The 17,450-nt window shown below is 31.9% G+C and overlaps 2 protein-coding genes across 3 annotated transcripts; both read right to left on the bottom strand.

The window, feature by feature from the left end:
* Positions 1-384: 384 nt before the first annotated feature.
* On the bottom strand, positions 385-1,624 carry LOC114402658 (dirigent protein 16-like). The gene has a single exon (XM_028365310.1). It carries the CDS (start codon positions 1,401-1,403, stop codon positions 660-662), a length of 744 nt encoding a protein of 247 aa, XP_028221111.1. The 5' UTR covers positions 1,404-1,624; the 3' UTR covers positions 385-659.
* Positions 1,625-2,177: 553 nt separating this feature from the next.
* LOC114402831 (probable serine incorporator) lies at positions 2,178-10,041 on the bottom strand. Of its 2 annotated transcripts, none has more exons than XM_028365518.1 (13): positions 9,694-10,014; positions 9,040-9,281; positions 8,180-8,256; positions 7,656-7,815; positions 7,282-7,306; positions 6,984-7,073; positions 6,007-6,178; positions 5,051-5,124; positions 4,389-4,458; positions 3,516-3,587; positions 3,029-3,162; positions 2,850-2,923; positions 2,178-2,620 (listed from the first exon to the last, which is right to left on the bottom strand). In XM_028365518.1, exons 2-13 carry the CDS (start codon positions 9,278-9,280, stop codon positions 2,529-2,531), a joined length of 1,281 nt encoding a protein of 426 aa, XP_028221319.1. In that variant the 5' UTR covers position 9,281; positions 9,694-10,014; the 3' UTR covers positions 2,178-2,528. The 2 variants fall into 2 exon arrangements, 1 of the variants encoding a protein (XP_028221319.1); XR_003664531.1 differs by having other exon boundaries at positions 2,553-2,620; positions 3,029-3,118; positions 9,694-10,041.
* Between the last annotated feature and the right edge of the window lie 7,409 nt (positions 10,042-17,450).

A 17,450-nucleotide genomic window follows, 5' to 3' on the forward strand; every position in this document is an offset into this window, starting at 1 on the left:
CATGGTCAGGCAAAAGAAGATCAGCATAGTAGACAATGACAAAGTTTGATTATTATAACCTACCTAAAACTTGACTAACTTGCATTTTAAACTTTAATGTCACAGTGATATTTGTGACATTTAGGCAATGGTACTAGCTTTGAAGAAAACAAATTTGTGCATAATGATATTTGTTAAATGACAAAGTGAGTCAAATGTAGAGCAATAGTACTAGCTTTGAAGAAAATAATGTATAAAGAAAAAGTATTGTCTGTTGTTCCTAAGCAATTTTTTTTTTCAAATCTGTTTATTGCATTTGATATATTTTGCCTTTTAGGCAATGAAGATTAACTGAGCTTAAGGCTAAAATCTTTTAAGAAATAGCAAAAATATAAAAGGTAAGAATAGTGATCATCAATTTGTCCAATATATCAATCCATTGATCCACCGTTAACCAACCTAGTCCAAGTTGTCAAATTCAAAAGAATCAACTCACCAAAAGGTTTTTCGTGGGATTACAACTAAGACTTAATTAAAATACATCCAGCAACCAAACTGAGAAAAATCTAAGAGAAAAATTCAAGACCAATTAATCATCTCATAAAATCATATCTGTAATCAAACAGAACATAACAGAACCCAGTTGCCTTCACACATGCATTCATCCACACAACCACAGTTTAGTAGTTCAAATGGACAGTGATCCTGAGCAGTGTCTCAGCACCATCAGTGGAGACTTGCCCTGGTGGGATAAGAGGTCTCAGCTCAGCAAACCCCTTTGCATTCTTGAACTTCCCTGTGCCCCCTAAAACAGACAACTGTGACATGCTGCTTCCTATCTTGTACAAGCCATAGAAGTTCAAGCTATCACCATACTCGCCTTCTTCGAAAAGCGCTGTGAATGCCATCATCTGCCTAGTCCCATCTGAAGAACTTGCTACATACACCCCTTGAGCCTTCCCAACTACTTGTGACCCCAACTCAATTTGAGAGGTCAACACATCATCAATCACAGTGATTGTGCCAAAACCAAGCCCCAACCCATCAGGCCCTATCTCTAACTGTGCATTGTTTTGGTTGTTGTTGTTTGGTGCAAAGGTGGTGCCGGCCAAACCGGTGCCTAATGGAATTCCAGTGACACCATTCACTTTAGGAATGGCACCATTGGCATTGGGGATGGGAATTCCACCTTGTGGGGTGTTGAATCCTACTGGGGTGGCAAATGGCACTTGGCCACTGTATATGCTGCCTAGTAACCCTGTCACCGGGCGTGCTGTTGGGTTACTGCCACCAAGAATGTCATGCATGTACAACTCAACTATATTTATGGGTTCTGTGTCTGCCATGCACATTGGCATTGTCATAAGTGCAAAGGCAAGCAACATTGCAACACCGAAAACAGTAGCCGATGATCCCAAAGACATGTTTTGTGCTTAATTTGTTTTCGGTCAAGGGTTAAGGAGAATAGAATGGTAATTTGGATTGAGTGAAATGGAATTCAACTCTTGGTTTTATATAGTAAGGAATGCAGTGTGTGTGTTGGAGTGGTTGAGACATGGGTGATAATGAAGTTGTTAATACTATAACAGATTAGTTGTGCCTTGAGCAAATTAGATGAGCCGATTTTATGTTTGGTTGCATTTTTTAGATATGGAATGGATTAAAGTAACCGTTCAATTTTTTCTTCTTTCAAGTGTTTTCTCATATGCTCCTATTTTTTTCGCACATGCTCCTATTTTTTTCGCACATGCTCCTTAACATTCTTTAAGAATGGTTCAATGTCCTCTAAGTAATTAAAAATTTAAACAATACGGAAACGAAGATTTTGAAATATTATTCGAACAATTCTGTTTTCCCCAATTCTTTTAAGGATTCAACTGTTTTATTTATATATATATATATATATATATATATATATATATATTGAAGTAAATTTTTTGTAACTTACTTTTATGCAAAGCATGTAACTAATTTTTGTCATTTTAATTTTACAAGAATTTCTATCAGAAGTTGGCAACTTTTTTTAACAAAATTCTAGGAGTTAAGTATACGTTACTTTTCCAAATTTGTACTATAATTAGTAAGCCCGATGCATCAAAAACGTTCCCGGGAAATTGACTTGCCTATTTTGTTTAATTCTTTTCTTATCTAATGGACCCTGCCACCCTAATCCCATGTTTATACGTTGTCCAAAATGAAGGGAACTTTATTGCTGATTTAAATTTTAAAAAATAAGATCAACAAGCACTTAAAAATTGCTACCAACCCAACCATTAGTTTGTGGTCTACTACAGCTAAACCGATCCCAGCTTGTATTACATCAGATTGTACCTTACTAAGCATGATTTGTATTTAAATACCTAGGATATAAGCACAAAGTGGGATTTGAGAACCAATGCTACTAGCTTTGATAATATATTTCAGTTAGGTCCTGCCACCCAAAGCATTTTTATCATTTTTTTTCATTATTGACTTTTAAGGAATAGAAAAAAATTTAATAGCAAAGATTTTATTTTTTTAAAGAATGTTGATGATTTTGCCTTTGTCAATCATGCCATAACCGAATCAGCTGTCTCCTGCACAGTTCCATCATTATCCATGACTCTGTTATGTCTCACAACTGGGGAAATCAGCATCCATACTGTTTAAATAAAATAAAAAATGAAATCTATTAATATATGAATTTATCAAACTGCCTAGTTATACTTCACTTTGGGAATCCACTATACTAGTTATTACTATCATGTTTTGATGTTTATGTGTACATCTCAAGGATAACGTTTCTCTTATTAATATGAGCAAGATTATGGTTGAAACTATTGAAAATTTGGATAACACTTTTTCCATGCAAGTAATAGTCATTCACTTACTATAAATTGTTGCTGCAAACCACTCATTGATAACTTTTACCCATGTACTTATCCAGCCAACATCAATGCTCCACCTGGTAGTTTGATGTGTGCATGATTCATATAAGAAGTGAAGAGCATATAAAATGCAAAATATCATCATATATAAAGCACTGATTATGATGTATTAGATTCCTTACTTTCTGGCGGAGCTATTCAGATCCCAGCTGATGAACAACATTGCAAAGTACATTGCCCCCAGGGAGAATACCATATGAAAAAATCCATAACTGTAAGGAATATCATCTTCATGTTCAACTTTGTTTTTTGAAAACTGGAAAGGACCAAAACATTTACTTCAATATGTAGGAGACAAACATCATTTTTACGATTTTATCATCACTGATCATTTTCTATCTGTCACAATAAGGACGTAGCTTAGATTAAAATTAAATAATTCTAGTTTGGATATTGAGAAATTCATGGAGTATGATCTAACTTTTTGGTAATCTTATGGAGGGAACCATTTTCCCTTGACTTCTAAAATAAAATTTTACTGCAACTTGCAGCATGATTGAGGCGTCTTGTTAGATCAAAGAATTCAGCTTTAGAACCTTAAGAATGGGATTTTGAAGCAACAAGGAATCTTTCTGGATTTAATGGTTAAGACTCAGAAGAATGATTCACCTGAAAGCACTTCGAATCAATGCCTGTGGAAAAGGCTGCCATCACGATTGCAAATATGGCAATAAGGAAGCCCTGTGAAGAAAACAGTGCATTACACAAAATAACAGGATGAGTAAAGCATTCATGTAAAGAAACATCCACAGTATCAGATTATTGTGTATTTTAATACTAATTCGCAGTCACGCGCACATGCGCACTCTCTCTCTCTCTCTCACACACACACAAAAAAAAATCCAATGATATTGCAGATTGCAGAGTCAACAAAATGAATACAGAGGGCCTACTCAATGAATTTAACAGTGGCATCGGTAAAACTTGCAGGAAACCTAGACAGCATATGCTTAAGTATACGCCAATCACTGTAAACATGATCAGTTAAAATCGCTATACATCTACTTCTATGTACTTTTTGTAGTTGAATACTACTTCATACTTTATCTTTGTAGGTGGTTCTTGCTTTTATTAAAACACTGCATTAAATATGGATTTAGTATCAAATTGAAGTATTGTTTTGCCAAAATTAAAAATGAATGACACACTAGGCTAGATATGATATCTCATCACTTTGTCAGATCCTATCTAAGTAACTTTCCTCTATCCTTAATTAATTACTAAGAATTTTTACAAAATGTTCATCCCATACTACTTCGCTTGCAAGAAAAAAGACACAATATAGTAACTTCACATCATAGATTTAAGACAAATACCAGTCTAAATAAACATTGAGCCCTTCAGCCAACGCTAACAGAAAATCTCCTATTTTAAACCTCAATAATTACCAATAGAAGACTGAAGGAAAAATTTTGAACTCTAGAGAAGTGTTGAAGAAGTAAACAAAGGATTTTCAAATTTAACATAGTGTGAAAAACTTACAAGGATAGTTATCCAGCTACTGTTTCCTTTTTCTTGATTCTTTGTCTCACATCTTATGGTGGCAGGTTCACTGAAACTCCATGATGTGGAGATCTATAAGTATACCATCTATAGAAGAAATTTCAAAATAATATATATGATTTGAAGTAGACACTGAATCAAGTGAGCACATATAAAATCCAATAGACTATAATTGAAATTGTATCTTCTTTTTTTTTTGGTGAATTGAAATTGTATCTTTAGGAAAAACTAAGTAGTAATTGTGGCATCAGGTACAGGTGAGTGAATTACATTGCATGTAAAAAGAGAATTTCATTCTATTTTCATCCAAAAATATATATGTAATATGTGGCACCACTTGATACACAAAAGGGTAATTTTCTAAATTTTATTAACTAGATTTTCAAGAAAAAATAAAGAAGACCAGCTTTTAAGTGATTCAAGATACTTGCGCCCCCCCCCCCCCCCCCCCCCCCCCCCCACCCCCCATTTCTCTTCCTTGTTCAAGAAGCTGCCCCAACTGCCAACATCCAAGGGTAAAACTACGACCTCAAAACATTGCAAGAGACCCTCAGAAGTCAGAACTAATATATAAAAGTGATATGGTGTCTAAAATTAACCAAAGAACCGTTATAGAGATTTATGGGTTAGAGAATCCTGACCTTCTGATTGCATTCCAACAAAGGAAAACAACGTAAGAAGCCATAATTCCTGAAGATAAAAGACCTCTATTAACCTGTAATAATTAAACATTTAAATAACAAAACATAGATTTTAATTGTTTTATTGGAAATTAAAATATTAGGATAACTTAATAATATATGTTGAATGTGAACGGTTAGTTACTTACTGTACTAAATTGCTAGTAAAATTAAGATTTCTAGCCATTCCGGCCTTTGTGCAGTAGCAAACAATACTATTATAGAATCGTGTTGAGGTAATTTGGCCAGAGATAATAGTTTCAAACAATGCTAATTGAGCGTTTGTTCCCATATGGAATGCCATGTCAAAAAATTTGTTAGAATTTTTTATAAAGTAAATGGGATTAATTTAATTGGTTTTGGACAAATTAGGCCCAAAAATTTAAATAGAACAGAATAAACCCTTCTATAATTTGATACTCCAATGTTACGTGCGGTATCATATTATTCCTTCAATAGTTTTAGTTACTATGCTAGTTTATCTAAAGCAACATCATATTAGTCTTCCAAAGATTTGTCACCAAATTAGTTGTTTGAAGAGTCCTTTTGAGACACCAGTCCTGCCTTCTATAAGGATAAATATTGTAACCTTTTAGACTTTTGAGGGATAAATTTGGTGACAAAATTTACAGAGAACATTAAGTTGTTTTAAGAGACTTATTTGGTAATCAAATTTTTTTAAAGACTAATGTGAAGACTGAAGATTTTTATAACTTTGAAAGACCAACATTATGATTTACTGAATGAGGGCAAGGTTAAGAGACAAAAAGTGATGTTTAACCTTGAGATATTCTACATTAAATTATATCATCTCAAGGATAAAGAAGGAAAATAAGAACATGAAAAGTCAGTTTTATCCTGTCACTGTAAACTATTAAAAACACCACTAGCTGCAACAAGTAATCAAAGCAGTGTACCTTTGAATTTAAGGATATAACCATCATTGCTGCAAGTAGAATTACTGTCCATGTGATGAAAAATATATTGAGAGAACATGAAGTTCTTGAGGCATATGATGTGTACAGATAGACAATTCCAGATATAGAGGCAACATAAAACATCGTTGACAAAAAAAGTCCAAGGGAGCACCTGTGCCAACACAATAACATGCTAATGTATCAACATACATACATTGTTATTAAGGTTATTGGCCTAACAAAATGGTCTTAAATTTTATATAATGACAAACACATCATTACAGATTATCTCTGCTTTACAGTTTTATTCCTCCCTCCAGAAAGTAAACTACTGGCCTATATTTTATGACTCATAAGCTTTAAATTATTCATTCTTGATTGGGCATATCTTATAAAGTAATATGACCAGGAAACCATTTAAGAGATGTGATCTTCTAAGTAGTAGTAGGACAACAATAATTTTTTATTCATTATTCGCACCAACATCCTTGAATTTCTTACTATCAGTAACATGGCTTACGGGATTCATTGAAATCCTTAGTGAGCTTAGGATATGAACTTGATCAATTGAAATTTAAGCATATTTTAAATTTGTTTTATGTTTGTCTTTCAGATTAATTATATATTATAAATTTGTTTTTCTAATCTCCGTACAGTGTCTAGTCATACTATTCTTAGATGATAAACAAAGTTAATGTCCACATGTAATAAACATTACAAAAACAAATGATGTGCATCCTATATAGCAAATAATATAAATCATGATGGATATTTTCATATGACATTGAAGTCTTGAGCCATCCAATGCAGGATCCCTTAAATTATGTAAAAGCTAAGTCTTTAGTCTATTTATCAAACACCAAATAACCTGTACACAATTCTGATTCAGAAGTCAAGTATGTTCCCTTCATCCTCAGAACAAGATGTAAAATTTGACTTTAGGTTTATCTATGAATTATTGCAGAAATAATGTGTACCTCTGCTTCCTTTCTTCATCTGGAGTCCAGTACTTATTCCACCAAGTGATAAAATGGATGACACTCACAAGTTGTAAAAGAAGAAATATTCTGTGTAAAATATGAACCACAACATGCATGTAACTAACAATCTGCAAAGAGAAAAATAAAGCAGATACCATGTATCGATGTCTCTTAAAGGACACATCTCTTAGATTCATCGTATGAAAGTACGCAATCCAATACTTGATACCAAGTATAAAAGATATTGACCATAATCCAAAACAAAAAAAAAAAGAGTGAAGGATGTGAAGCTTACCCTGCACCAATACGAGCAATCTCACCTGCAAGATCAAAGGTGTATTATTGTTCTTATTCAATGATATTCAAGAAATTGCAAAGAAAGAATGGATTTTTATTTTCAATGAATGAAAAATAAGAGTAGCACTACTTAGAAAATAGTACAATTTCCTGATAAAATGGTTGGAAGATTGACTTTTTTCATATTAATGATTGTTACAAGAACTTCTTTTCTCTAACCCAAATTGTTATATAAGAACCATTTGTAAAATACAAATGACCAACTATAACTAATATCCGAATGCATTGCGCCTAGAAGTACTTGTTTCATCAATATGACTATTATTAGTACTGCGTCGTTTTCAAAATTATGAAGAAAAAAAACAAACTTACCATATATTTGAACAAGTTCTGAAGGGAAGAAGAATGGGAGTGCCATTGATACAAGCAATAAAACAGACTTCACTTCCCACCAGCCAGAATGCCACAAATTTTGATGTTCACATAATTTTCTTGTTTTGACTGTAGTGAGAAACATAACTAAGAAAAATATCTGACTTCATCGTCAAGGAAGATAGTTCTTATTAATCTGTAATTCTATTGGTCATATAGAGAATATGGATAAAAAAAATTCTCTGGAATCAAATGCAACTCCTCACAACTTACAATAACAAAGAGGATCAGATGCCAAGAGTTGCAATAAGTAAGATTTGGAGGAATGTGGTCCATGTTCAGTTCAAATAACACTCATGGTGTACTTAACACTTTTTTTCTAAAAATAAGTGTCATAACCAATATGTATTTATGTATGCATGTATACATACACAATTGTGTGTGTGTGCGCGCACGCACGTGCATGCGGCTGTGTGTGTGTAATGATTCATCATGAAGCATAAATTTTGATAAGTGAAAGATACATAGCATCCCAAACTCACACGAAGAACTCCCAATGAATGAAAACAATCATCTCCTTCATTTCCACAAACTTTGATATCTGTAGAAATCAGAACAGTATCAATAACTAGAATGAGTAACAAATTTCCAGATTATCATTGACAAGAAATCCAAATTCCTTCACACTCCAAGCTGTATGGCATGATATTTGTCAATATAATAAATTCTAGCTTCTTGTGCTTAACTGAATATAGGCATTAATCATTTTAATGAAGATCTATATTTGTGTGCCATGGAATGGCATATGGGTTTATTCTAATGAAGCATATAAGCAAACCAGAGAATATGAGTCAAATGGTCTAAACCACTTGATGACCTAAAAGTCTGTAAACATGCAAAATTGGTCTATTTTTTGAGAAAATGTTTCAGCATCAATATATAATCCAAACCAGCAGTTACTTTGTTTTGTGTAGTCTCATATCTGATTGTCTAGTCCCTCTAAATATACTATTCATTACTGAACTGTAAATTGAAAATGTCTGCTGTAGGGTACAAAGAAAAATAATGTGATTTGTACATGATCTCATGATGAGAAATTGATACATCATAAGAATTAATTTATTTTGTTTAACACTTACTATTCAAGTAAGTCAACATGAAAATAAGTATGAGGCCAAACTCATACGCAGTTCCAAAGGAGTAAAGTTACCTATTACAAATTCTCACCAATTTTCTTTTTATAATAAAAAAGAATGAAGTTAGATTATGCTGTGACAACTGAGTCTGAAATTCAAACTGAAAAACTTGAAAAATGAGTGTGCCATGCAATAATTCTGGTGGCCTCTGAGACTGGAAAATGGAAATGGATAGAAAATTGACTTACAATGAATAAATGGTAGTAGAACACTCTGGCCATAGTCACGGAAAAACCAGGCAACAAGATTCATTATCAAGAATATAATGCCAAAGTAATAGCGGGCTCGCAGTGATTTGTTTCTTTCCACTGCATAATCAACCTTGTTTAACTCCAAAGAAGCAATCACTCCTTCCTCAAGCATACTCTGTGTGTCCCTTAGATTAACATGTACCACTGTTGCTTCAGCCGTTACCTCAGATGCACTCATTCTACAGTCAAAACAAACAACTTGATTAACCACTATCAACATCTCTTATCAATGGTAGTAGTATCACACACCAACAGTGTTTCAACGATTACCAAGTATCGAAATGTGTAGCAATACAGCATTAGCCTAATGTTGCACTAGAAACCTCAGATTTAGGTTCAAAGATAGTAAAGTATGCTTAAAAGCAGAAAACATCCAACAAAGATGCCCATCTTACAAACTACAGAAAGGAGACCAAATTCAACTAACAAAAATGATGCTCTCGATAATTAACTTAAGGAAAAGAAACCTATGATTATAGTAGAGCATGGTGTAAAAGTTATGAACACAATGCAGGAAAAGCCTGTTAATGCATGAACCAACTATAATGTTCTCACCTTTTTTGCTGATTAAAGAAAAAAAAATGTTCTCACCTTATTTTGGTTAAGACTTAAGAGTGCACTCTCTGAAGCTAGGACACCTGAGATGGAGCAAGAGAATGGTCCTACTTGTACCAGTTAAAAGAAAACGTCCTTAGTCTCAGCTTCAGAAGCAGCAGGTTGAGATGGGTATTTGAAGACTGAAGGAGGATGTGTGATGAGTAGTACATTGAAACTGGTGTTCACACTTCACACCCGTTGGATTCATAGGCACAATTTTGTTGGTATCCACATTTGACATGTTGTAATACTTTTACACATCAAATATATTTTTTGTCTCTTCTTTTTGACTCTACACGATTTTAGTAAATCTACAATCTTCACATTTTGGTGCAGCCCACTTATGTAGAAGTTTCCTCCTCTTTCCAAAATATTATTCTATACAGTATACAGAAAACCACCCAAGAAATAATGTTAACAAATCTAAAGTAGGAAAAGCCAGCTGTTTGATGAAATTGTCACAAGATGTAATATTATCTTGTGTCCTCATTTTCTTCCTCCTCACAAGTCACAAGTTCTATTTTTACTAGTTCAAGCTCCTAAAATTGTACAAGCTACTCAACTGTTATATATAATTTAATCTTAATGACCACTAAAACTACGCATTATGAGTACAAGAATCTAAATCTTAGAAACATAATTTTTTATATAAACTGCTTAATTACATGCTTGACTGTGTTCAATTGCAACCAAAGTTTATATCACGGTGTGAGGATGAATGCATGATCAATATCTCATAAATGCTATATGAGAATATTTATTTTAATCTTTATTTCTTATAGAATTTTTTTCAAAAGAATTAGGAGACTTATCCAACCTTGAGGGATATATAAGATTGGTTTAGTGGTTGAAAAGGGAAGATAGAAGAAAGAAGTCATCAATTTGAATCGTTTTCACTAGCATTCTAACAAAAACTAACTATTAATATTTGTTGATAAAAAAATTATTCGACCTTGAATAAACTTATCAATTGGAATCAATGACAAATACTAAGATTTACATTTATGTATTTTTTGTGATATCTATGGAAATCCAAGACAAATATCAAGATTTACAACAATTCACACATTTTAAGCAACCAATTGAACTAGATACCCTTGATGATCAGATGCATGTATGAGTGAAAGAAAAATGCTGAAGCAAAATCAAATGGAGAAAGGTTTAGGAGATAGCGGGAATAGTTTGAATTAAAAGAGTTTAGTCGGGGGCATTAATTAATAAAACCTGGAATATGGACAAAGAAGGCCAAGACAAAAATGGGTAGCCCCATGAAGACCTTTTCCAGCTTTTCCTAGCTGATCGAAGAAAATAGGTGGAGCCCAATCCAAACCTCCCCCACGCGTCTTCAATGGGGATTGGTAACCGTTGAATATGTCTGTAGCGTGGCAACTTTGGTTTATATTTTTTTAACAAGTTGTTAGTTAATTAAGCTTGAAATTACGCTAAAACTTACTAGCATAGAAAAAACTTATTAGATTATTTTTTTTAAAGAGAATATACTAAAGCCACAATTTTTTATATATTTTTTAATATTATATTATTAGATGAATTTTATTTGAATCTTTTGTAAGTAAAGATAAATGACATGATGCTAAAAAGGTCTAATTACTTTAAGTATCTTTTAAAGTAAATGAAAGATCTAATGTCTAAAGCAAAACGAAAAAGAATTAAGAAGATATTCCAAAGTTTAGTGAGATACAAGTTCACAAACGAAGAATTGTGTCATTTTTAGAACTTAAAGATAAATTCAATAAAATTAAAGACAATAATTTGAAGAGAATAATGAGCCCAAGAGTTTATACTCAAGATGTAACTATGAGCTTAAGTTTATTTGAATGGATTATATAGTTTTTGGACTAAAAAATTGATTAAGGTTCATTTTCTAATTTTCGTATTTATTTATCATGTAATAATTTTAGATCACTAATGATATGTTTTGGGTTAGTTTTTATGCTTTCCTAAGCCATTATATTGTTTATTGGAGTTTTTATTCCTAGTGGGAAATAAATGTAAGTGGAATTTAGTTCTTAGTGAGAATTAATTCCTAATGAGATATTTAAAGGAAATCCTAGCCTATAAGTAAGAGAAATTTTGTAACTTTGAGATAGATCGGATTTGAATAAAAATTTGAGTTTTCTCCCTTTATGAGAGCTTCCTTTGATTCTTGGGCAAAGAATTAAATTTAATCTTATCAAGGCAACTAGTGATGATCAAACATATGACTTATCACTTACCTTCTCACCTATTTCTTGAGTGAGACATCATTATTCTTCTCTAAAAGAAAAATAAATCAATTTCTAAGTCTAAAATCTTTAAAGTGATCTGTCTTGTTTCTGTGTTCTTATCATCATTAATATATAAATACGAAAATTCATAAAAAAAAAATGGGCCTTAATTTGTTCTTGAGTCCCAAAGTTATATCTTGAGTATAAACTCTTGGGCTCATTCTGTTCTTCAAATTATTTTTTTTAAGTTTGTTGAATAATTTATCTTCAAGTTATAGAAATGACACAATTTCGAGTTTGTAAACTTGTATCATTAAGCTTTAGAATGTTTTCTTGATTCTTTTTTTAAACACTAGACCTTTCATGCTTTGCAAAATGCAAAAGATACTTGAAGTAAATGGAACTTTTCAGCATCATATCAATAAATCTACATGATAGAATAGGAATAATAATATTTACTAGAAAATAAAAGTTGTTTTTAGAAAAATGTTCAAAAAGGTGTTAAGAAAGTATTTTTAACATTTTAGATCATTAATAATAGTGCACATGTACTATTCCGTAAGCTTGGCTGTTTGGACATTGGATTCGAGTGATAGATAAAGCCCATTTATTTTGGAGTATTTTTCTGTACTTAAGGCTTTCAAAGTACCAACAATCATAAAATCAAATTAATTAGTTTTAATTATCAAATGTTGGTTAACACTATTTCAACAATACATCAAGTAATAAAGAATAATTTAATTAAATTTTCTTGTAAGAAATTAAAAATTAATACCATTTAAAGAAAAGCATCATTAACATAGAAAAAAGCTGTCATTTTCCGTTGAACTCAGGTTCGATCATCATTATTATTTATTAACTTCTTTCACGTTCCATTTTAGATACAGGATTACAGGTTTTCTTGCTCTTTACTTTGTTCGTGTTCTTAAATATATATGACATGATTAACTTATTACTTGTAAAGAATTTGAATACATGCTTGACGTTAGGTGGGTTAAGGTTTGTCCTTTTAGAGTGAGTCAGAGAACTTGTAAGGAGTGTATTTGTGAAACGACATGCAGATTAGGTTTTGGTGAAAGTTGATGAGAAATGAATTTGGAAAAATGCAGTATCTTAAGTAAATAAAGTAAATACAGGTTCTAATAAAAGGAAAAGGTCCAAGTGAACAAGTGATTTGACTAATGAATAAGATGAAACTACTGTTAAAAGGTTTCCATCAATCAACTATTACAGATTTATTCACGAAGAAGAACAAAGATGAGGTTGACAAATTACCTGTTGGTCATTTTATATTTTATATTTAAATAGCTAGACTTAAAGAAAATATTGAACTAGACTTGGTACTTGGTAGCAATTAAAGATTTTTTGTTTTCGTAATTCTTTTAATTTTTTTATATTTTACAAACTATTATAAGTTTGTATAAAATATCTACGTAATTTTTTATTTATTTTTACGTTAATATTAATAACACAGTATGGTAGAATTATTCATATTTATAATAATTATTTTTATTATTGTTATTATTGATATTATTATTATTATATTTCATAATAGTTTTTAATGATAATTATTTTATTTTTGAACGGTTATTTTGTGTTGGATTAGGATTGTTTGTTGGTAAATGTTACACGATGAGACGTGTCGTGTGCTAACAAAAAAATGTCTTTTAAATTAGTATGTTATTCTTTTGTTTTTTTTTCCTTTTAATATTCTCTAACTCTCTTGTAACCAAAAATAAATAAATTTCATATTTATGATAAATAATTTATGTTGTGGTATGCATATTGTTATTATTAATTAGTGATAAAAAAATTTAAAATATTCAAATTAAATTTACAAGTAAAGAATTTGAAAATACTAAATTGAAAGAGATAAGAAATTGAGTTGAACCTTTTAGGTGATATTAAAAGCATAAGATCATATTTCAAATGTGTGTTAAGAATGTATATAAATTTTGTAGATAAAATATATATTTAGAATTAACTTTTAATATTCAATTATAACTTGTTAAACTGTTATTAAAAGCATGAGAGGATATATCATATGCATAAGGAGAGTGAATTTCATTACTTCATAACAAGAGAGTATTCAAATGAAAATGAATGTAAAGGAGAGAGGAGGGAAGAGAGAGTGGAGCAATGACGTGCAGCACTAATACACTTAGATATTTATATATAAGGGGATTAGTTTAAAAATAATTAATTACTTTAATTAATTTCTTGAAATAATATTAGAAATTTTGATGACATGGTAGTTTTATTTTCTTTTTTTTTAACCAAAGTTAATGACTAATCACTCGAGATATTAAACTTTATTTAAGGGGTTGACCTCTTCCAATAGATGTTTTTCCATACGCACAAGCTATGGACCAAACCCATGAGCATGACCACTAAATTAAGGGACAAGGTTATCTTACAAGGTATAGTAAAATTATTAATTTTATAATAATTATATTTGTTATTATTTAAAACATAAAATAATTAATTATAGTAATTATTATTTTTATTATTTATAATAATGAAAATATTTTGGAACATAGAAAATAAAGATAATTATTTAAATTATTAGAATTATAGAAAATTAGATTAAAAGGAAAAATGAGAAAAAAAATACTCGTTTTCTAGTAAAAATTAGAGAAAGTCAACAAGGTCAACCATAGACTACTAGGGTCAATGGCAAAGGGTTGACTTTGTCAACTCATTAATGACAAATTGGTAAATATATTAAAAAAAACTAAAAAAATAATTTAATTGATAAAGAGATTTAGTTAGAGTTGGAATTAATAATTTAGAGTAACTAAAGACTAAGGTTAAGTATCACGAAGCTTAATAGAGAGTTTTAAGATTCAATTAGGGCACCTGACCTAATTGGGCCTTAACCCAGGTGGATTAAGACCCCCTATATAAGGCCACACCAACCCTAGAATGACCTAGGGTGGTGTGCCAGTTTTGAGAGAAAGGGGGACTAAGAGTCTCAATTTGGTCTCTTGCTTAGGAGGCTTGGTTGAGTGAATTTAAGGGATTTTTGTGAAGCTTAAATGTAAAATCTTAAGAAAAATCTTGTGATTTCAGTTTCTTTCATTTTATAAGCTGAAATACTCATTCTCTTTTCTCAAACATGTCTCACATATGCATAGATTCATTGGATAAAAGCAAGTGTTATATTGCTCTTTCACCTTTGTAATTTTTTATTTCTACTTCATGGTATGGGGGGTTTTCTTCTCTCTCACATGCTTGTTTTGTATTGATGGTGTTGGACACCGTGTTTGGAGTCATGGGTATTTATTTTATGCTTTGGAAAATTGATTTGCTAAGTGTTTTAGTGTCATGAATAATGCACAAAGTTGTTTGATAATTTTCTACAATGACATGTCTCATGAAAATTGATACAACCTATTGCGACCTTTGTTGCTTGTTTGGTAAACTAGGAATAATCTAGAGATGATCTAGGGATTTTACCTCTATGTTCACAAAAAAAATCCTTCAAATCACTCAACCAAGCCTCCAAAGCAAGAGAAAATTTGAGACTCTTGGTCCCTCCCCCCCCCCCCCCCTCTCAACTGGCGTGCCATCCTACGTCATTCTAGGGTTGGTGTGGCCTTATATAGTGGGTCTTAATCCACTTGGCTTAAAGTCCAATTAGGTTAGATGTCCTAATTGAATCCTAAAATTTCCTATTAAGCTTCATAATATTTAATCATAGTCTTTAGTCAATCTAAACTATTAATTCAAATTGTAACTAAGTCTCTTTATTAATTAAACTCTCTTTTTAAAAAAGTTTTGGTCATATTTACTAATTTGGCATTAATGAGTTGATAAAGTCAACCCCTTCCCATTTACCATAGAAGTTTATGGTTGACCATGTTGATTCTTGTTGACTTTTTCTAATTTTTACTAAAAAAATGAGTATTTTTCCTCATTTTCTTATTTTTCCTTTTAATTCTAATCTACTATAATTTTAATAATTTAATTACATCTTTTTTGAGATTATTATTACTATTATTTCTAATAATAATATCTTTTAATTTCTATAGTTAATTTTTTGGGATGTCACAATGATCATTTAACATAACTACATATTCAAATACTTAAAGTTAAGATCATTGATTATGTTATAACAACTCTACGAAGATGGATTCATACATCAACAATATTAATATTAACATATTTACTATTCTATAATAAGATTGTAATCTTATGTAAATATTTTATTGATATAGATGGTACACTTTTATATTGTAGCCTGATGTGACCAAATAATTGAGTACAAAATTCACCAAATTTATAATGTTGCAGATAACATAGGTTTAAGACTACCAAGTGTTCAAAATATCTCCAAACCTTCCAAACTAAACATTTTAATGATTCTATTATTTGTGCATGAAAAACTTCGTATACTCATTTTCATTTCATTTAACATAGGAAAAAGTATTGTATGAAGGGAAGGGACTGTAACTTGCAGGTAACATTCAGTTATGAGAGAAAACTAAGATTAAGAGAAATTGCATATCAAAGAATACTGACTCTAGATTTCACTTTCACTAAATGTTCTTACCAAAATTCAGAGCTAGGGCACATCAGGGTAGACGTGGCCAAAATAGGCTCTAGGATTTCACACATCAGCTTAGAGGATGGCCTTTGTTGAGAGGACATGAAGAGGGACTTGCAAAATAAAGGAATCTGACGCTCAAGTAAGAATGAGTTAGGAAATAAAGCAAGTATATGCTTATATAAGGCTCAAGTGAGTGAGAGAGAGAAAGAGGCACATCACTTTGGTGGCTAGGGAGCATCCTCCAAAGTAGTCGGCTCACACCACTTTGGTGGCTAGGGAGCATCCTCCAAAGTGGAGAAAACAAATCCCTTAGTGAAGTTCTCTCATGACATAGTTTTCTTGTTGACTATTTAGGCATTCTAGCAAGGGTGCTATCAACCCTCTTTTGAATAGCTTGCCATCAAGGATGTCGTAGTAGTTGGCCTTCTGTTTGAGGCGTTCGGCTTCGTCCTCATTTGGTGGAAGTTCTCCCCAAATTAGGAAGTTCTTGTAAGGGGTCATCCAGTTTGGTTCCACCTCTTCTCCGGCCATAACTTCCTAAGCGTCTATGGTGGGAGTTTAGACCGTTTCTTGGATGATAGTGTTGAGGTGCCCGACCTTCTTGGTGTTGGCCAGCTTGGAGGGCATGTCTTTTCTAGTGTTTCTCTCCCTGGGAATATAGTACATTTTGAAACATTCGAAATTGTCAATGTGAGTCTTCGTGATATGATAGTGCTTGAGCAGCATTGTTTCCTTGGTTTAGTATATGTTAGCAACATGTCCTTGGACAAGTTGAAAGTCTGTGTAGCATCACAACTTCTTAGAGTGATATTGTTAGAGCCTTCGAGGATGATCCCTGCCCTGCTTCCTTTTACATTGGACGAAGCATCAACATAAAGGATCCACCAGTCTGGGGTGGTTGCGTCGTTTCCAGAAAATTTAGCTAAAAGTTCTAATGACCAGGCCACCATTCTTCCTGTGAGTTCAAGGTTTCG

The sequence above is a fragment of the Glycine soja genome, chromosome 20, assembly GCF_004193775.1.
Source record: "Glycine soja cultivar W05 chromosome 20, ASM419377v2, whole genome shotgun sequence".
NCBI classification, from domain to species: domain Eukaryota; kingdom Viridiplantae; phylum Streptophyta; class Magnoliopsida; order Fabales; family Fabaceae; genus Glycine; species Glycine soja.

Excerpts from the sequence above, each read along its gene's own strand:
- LOC114402658 (XM_028365310.1), bottom strand. The coding sequence starts at position 1,403 with ATGTCTTTGGGATCATCGGCTACTGTTTTCGGTGTTGCAATGTTGCTT.
- LOC114402831 (XM_028365518.1), bottom strand. The coding sequence starts at position 9,280 with ATGAGTGCATCTGAGGTAACGGCTGAAGCAACAGTGGTACATGTTAAT. Across the intron at positions 7,307-7,655 it reads AGAACTTGTTCAAATATATG|GTGAGATTGCTCGTATTGGT; the intron begins GTAAGTTTGTTT and ends TTGATCTTGCAG. Across the intron at positions 3,588-4,388 it reads GTAGCTGGATAACTATCCTT|GGCTTCCTTATTGCCATATT; the intron begins GTAAGTTTTTCA and ends TTTTCTTCACAG.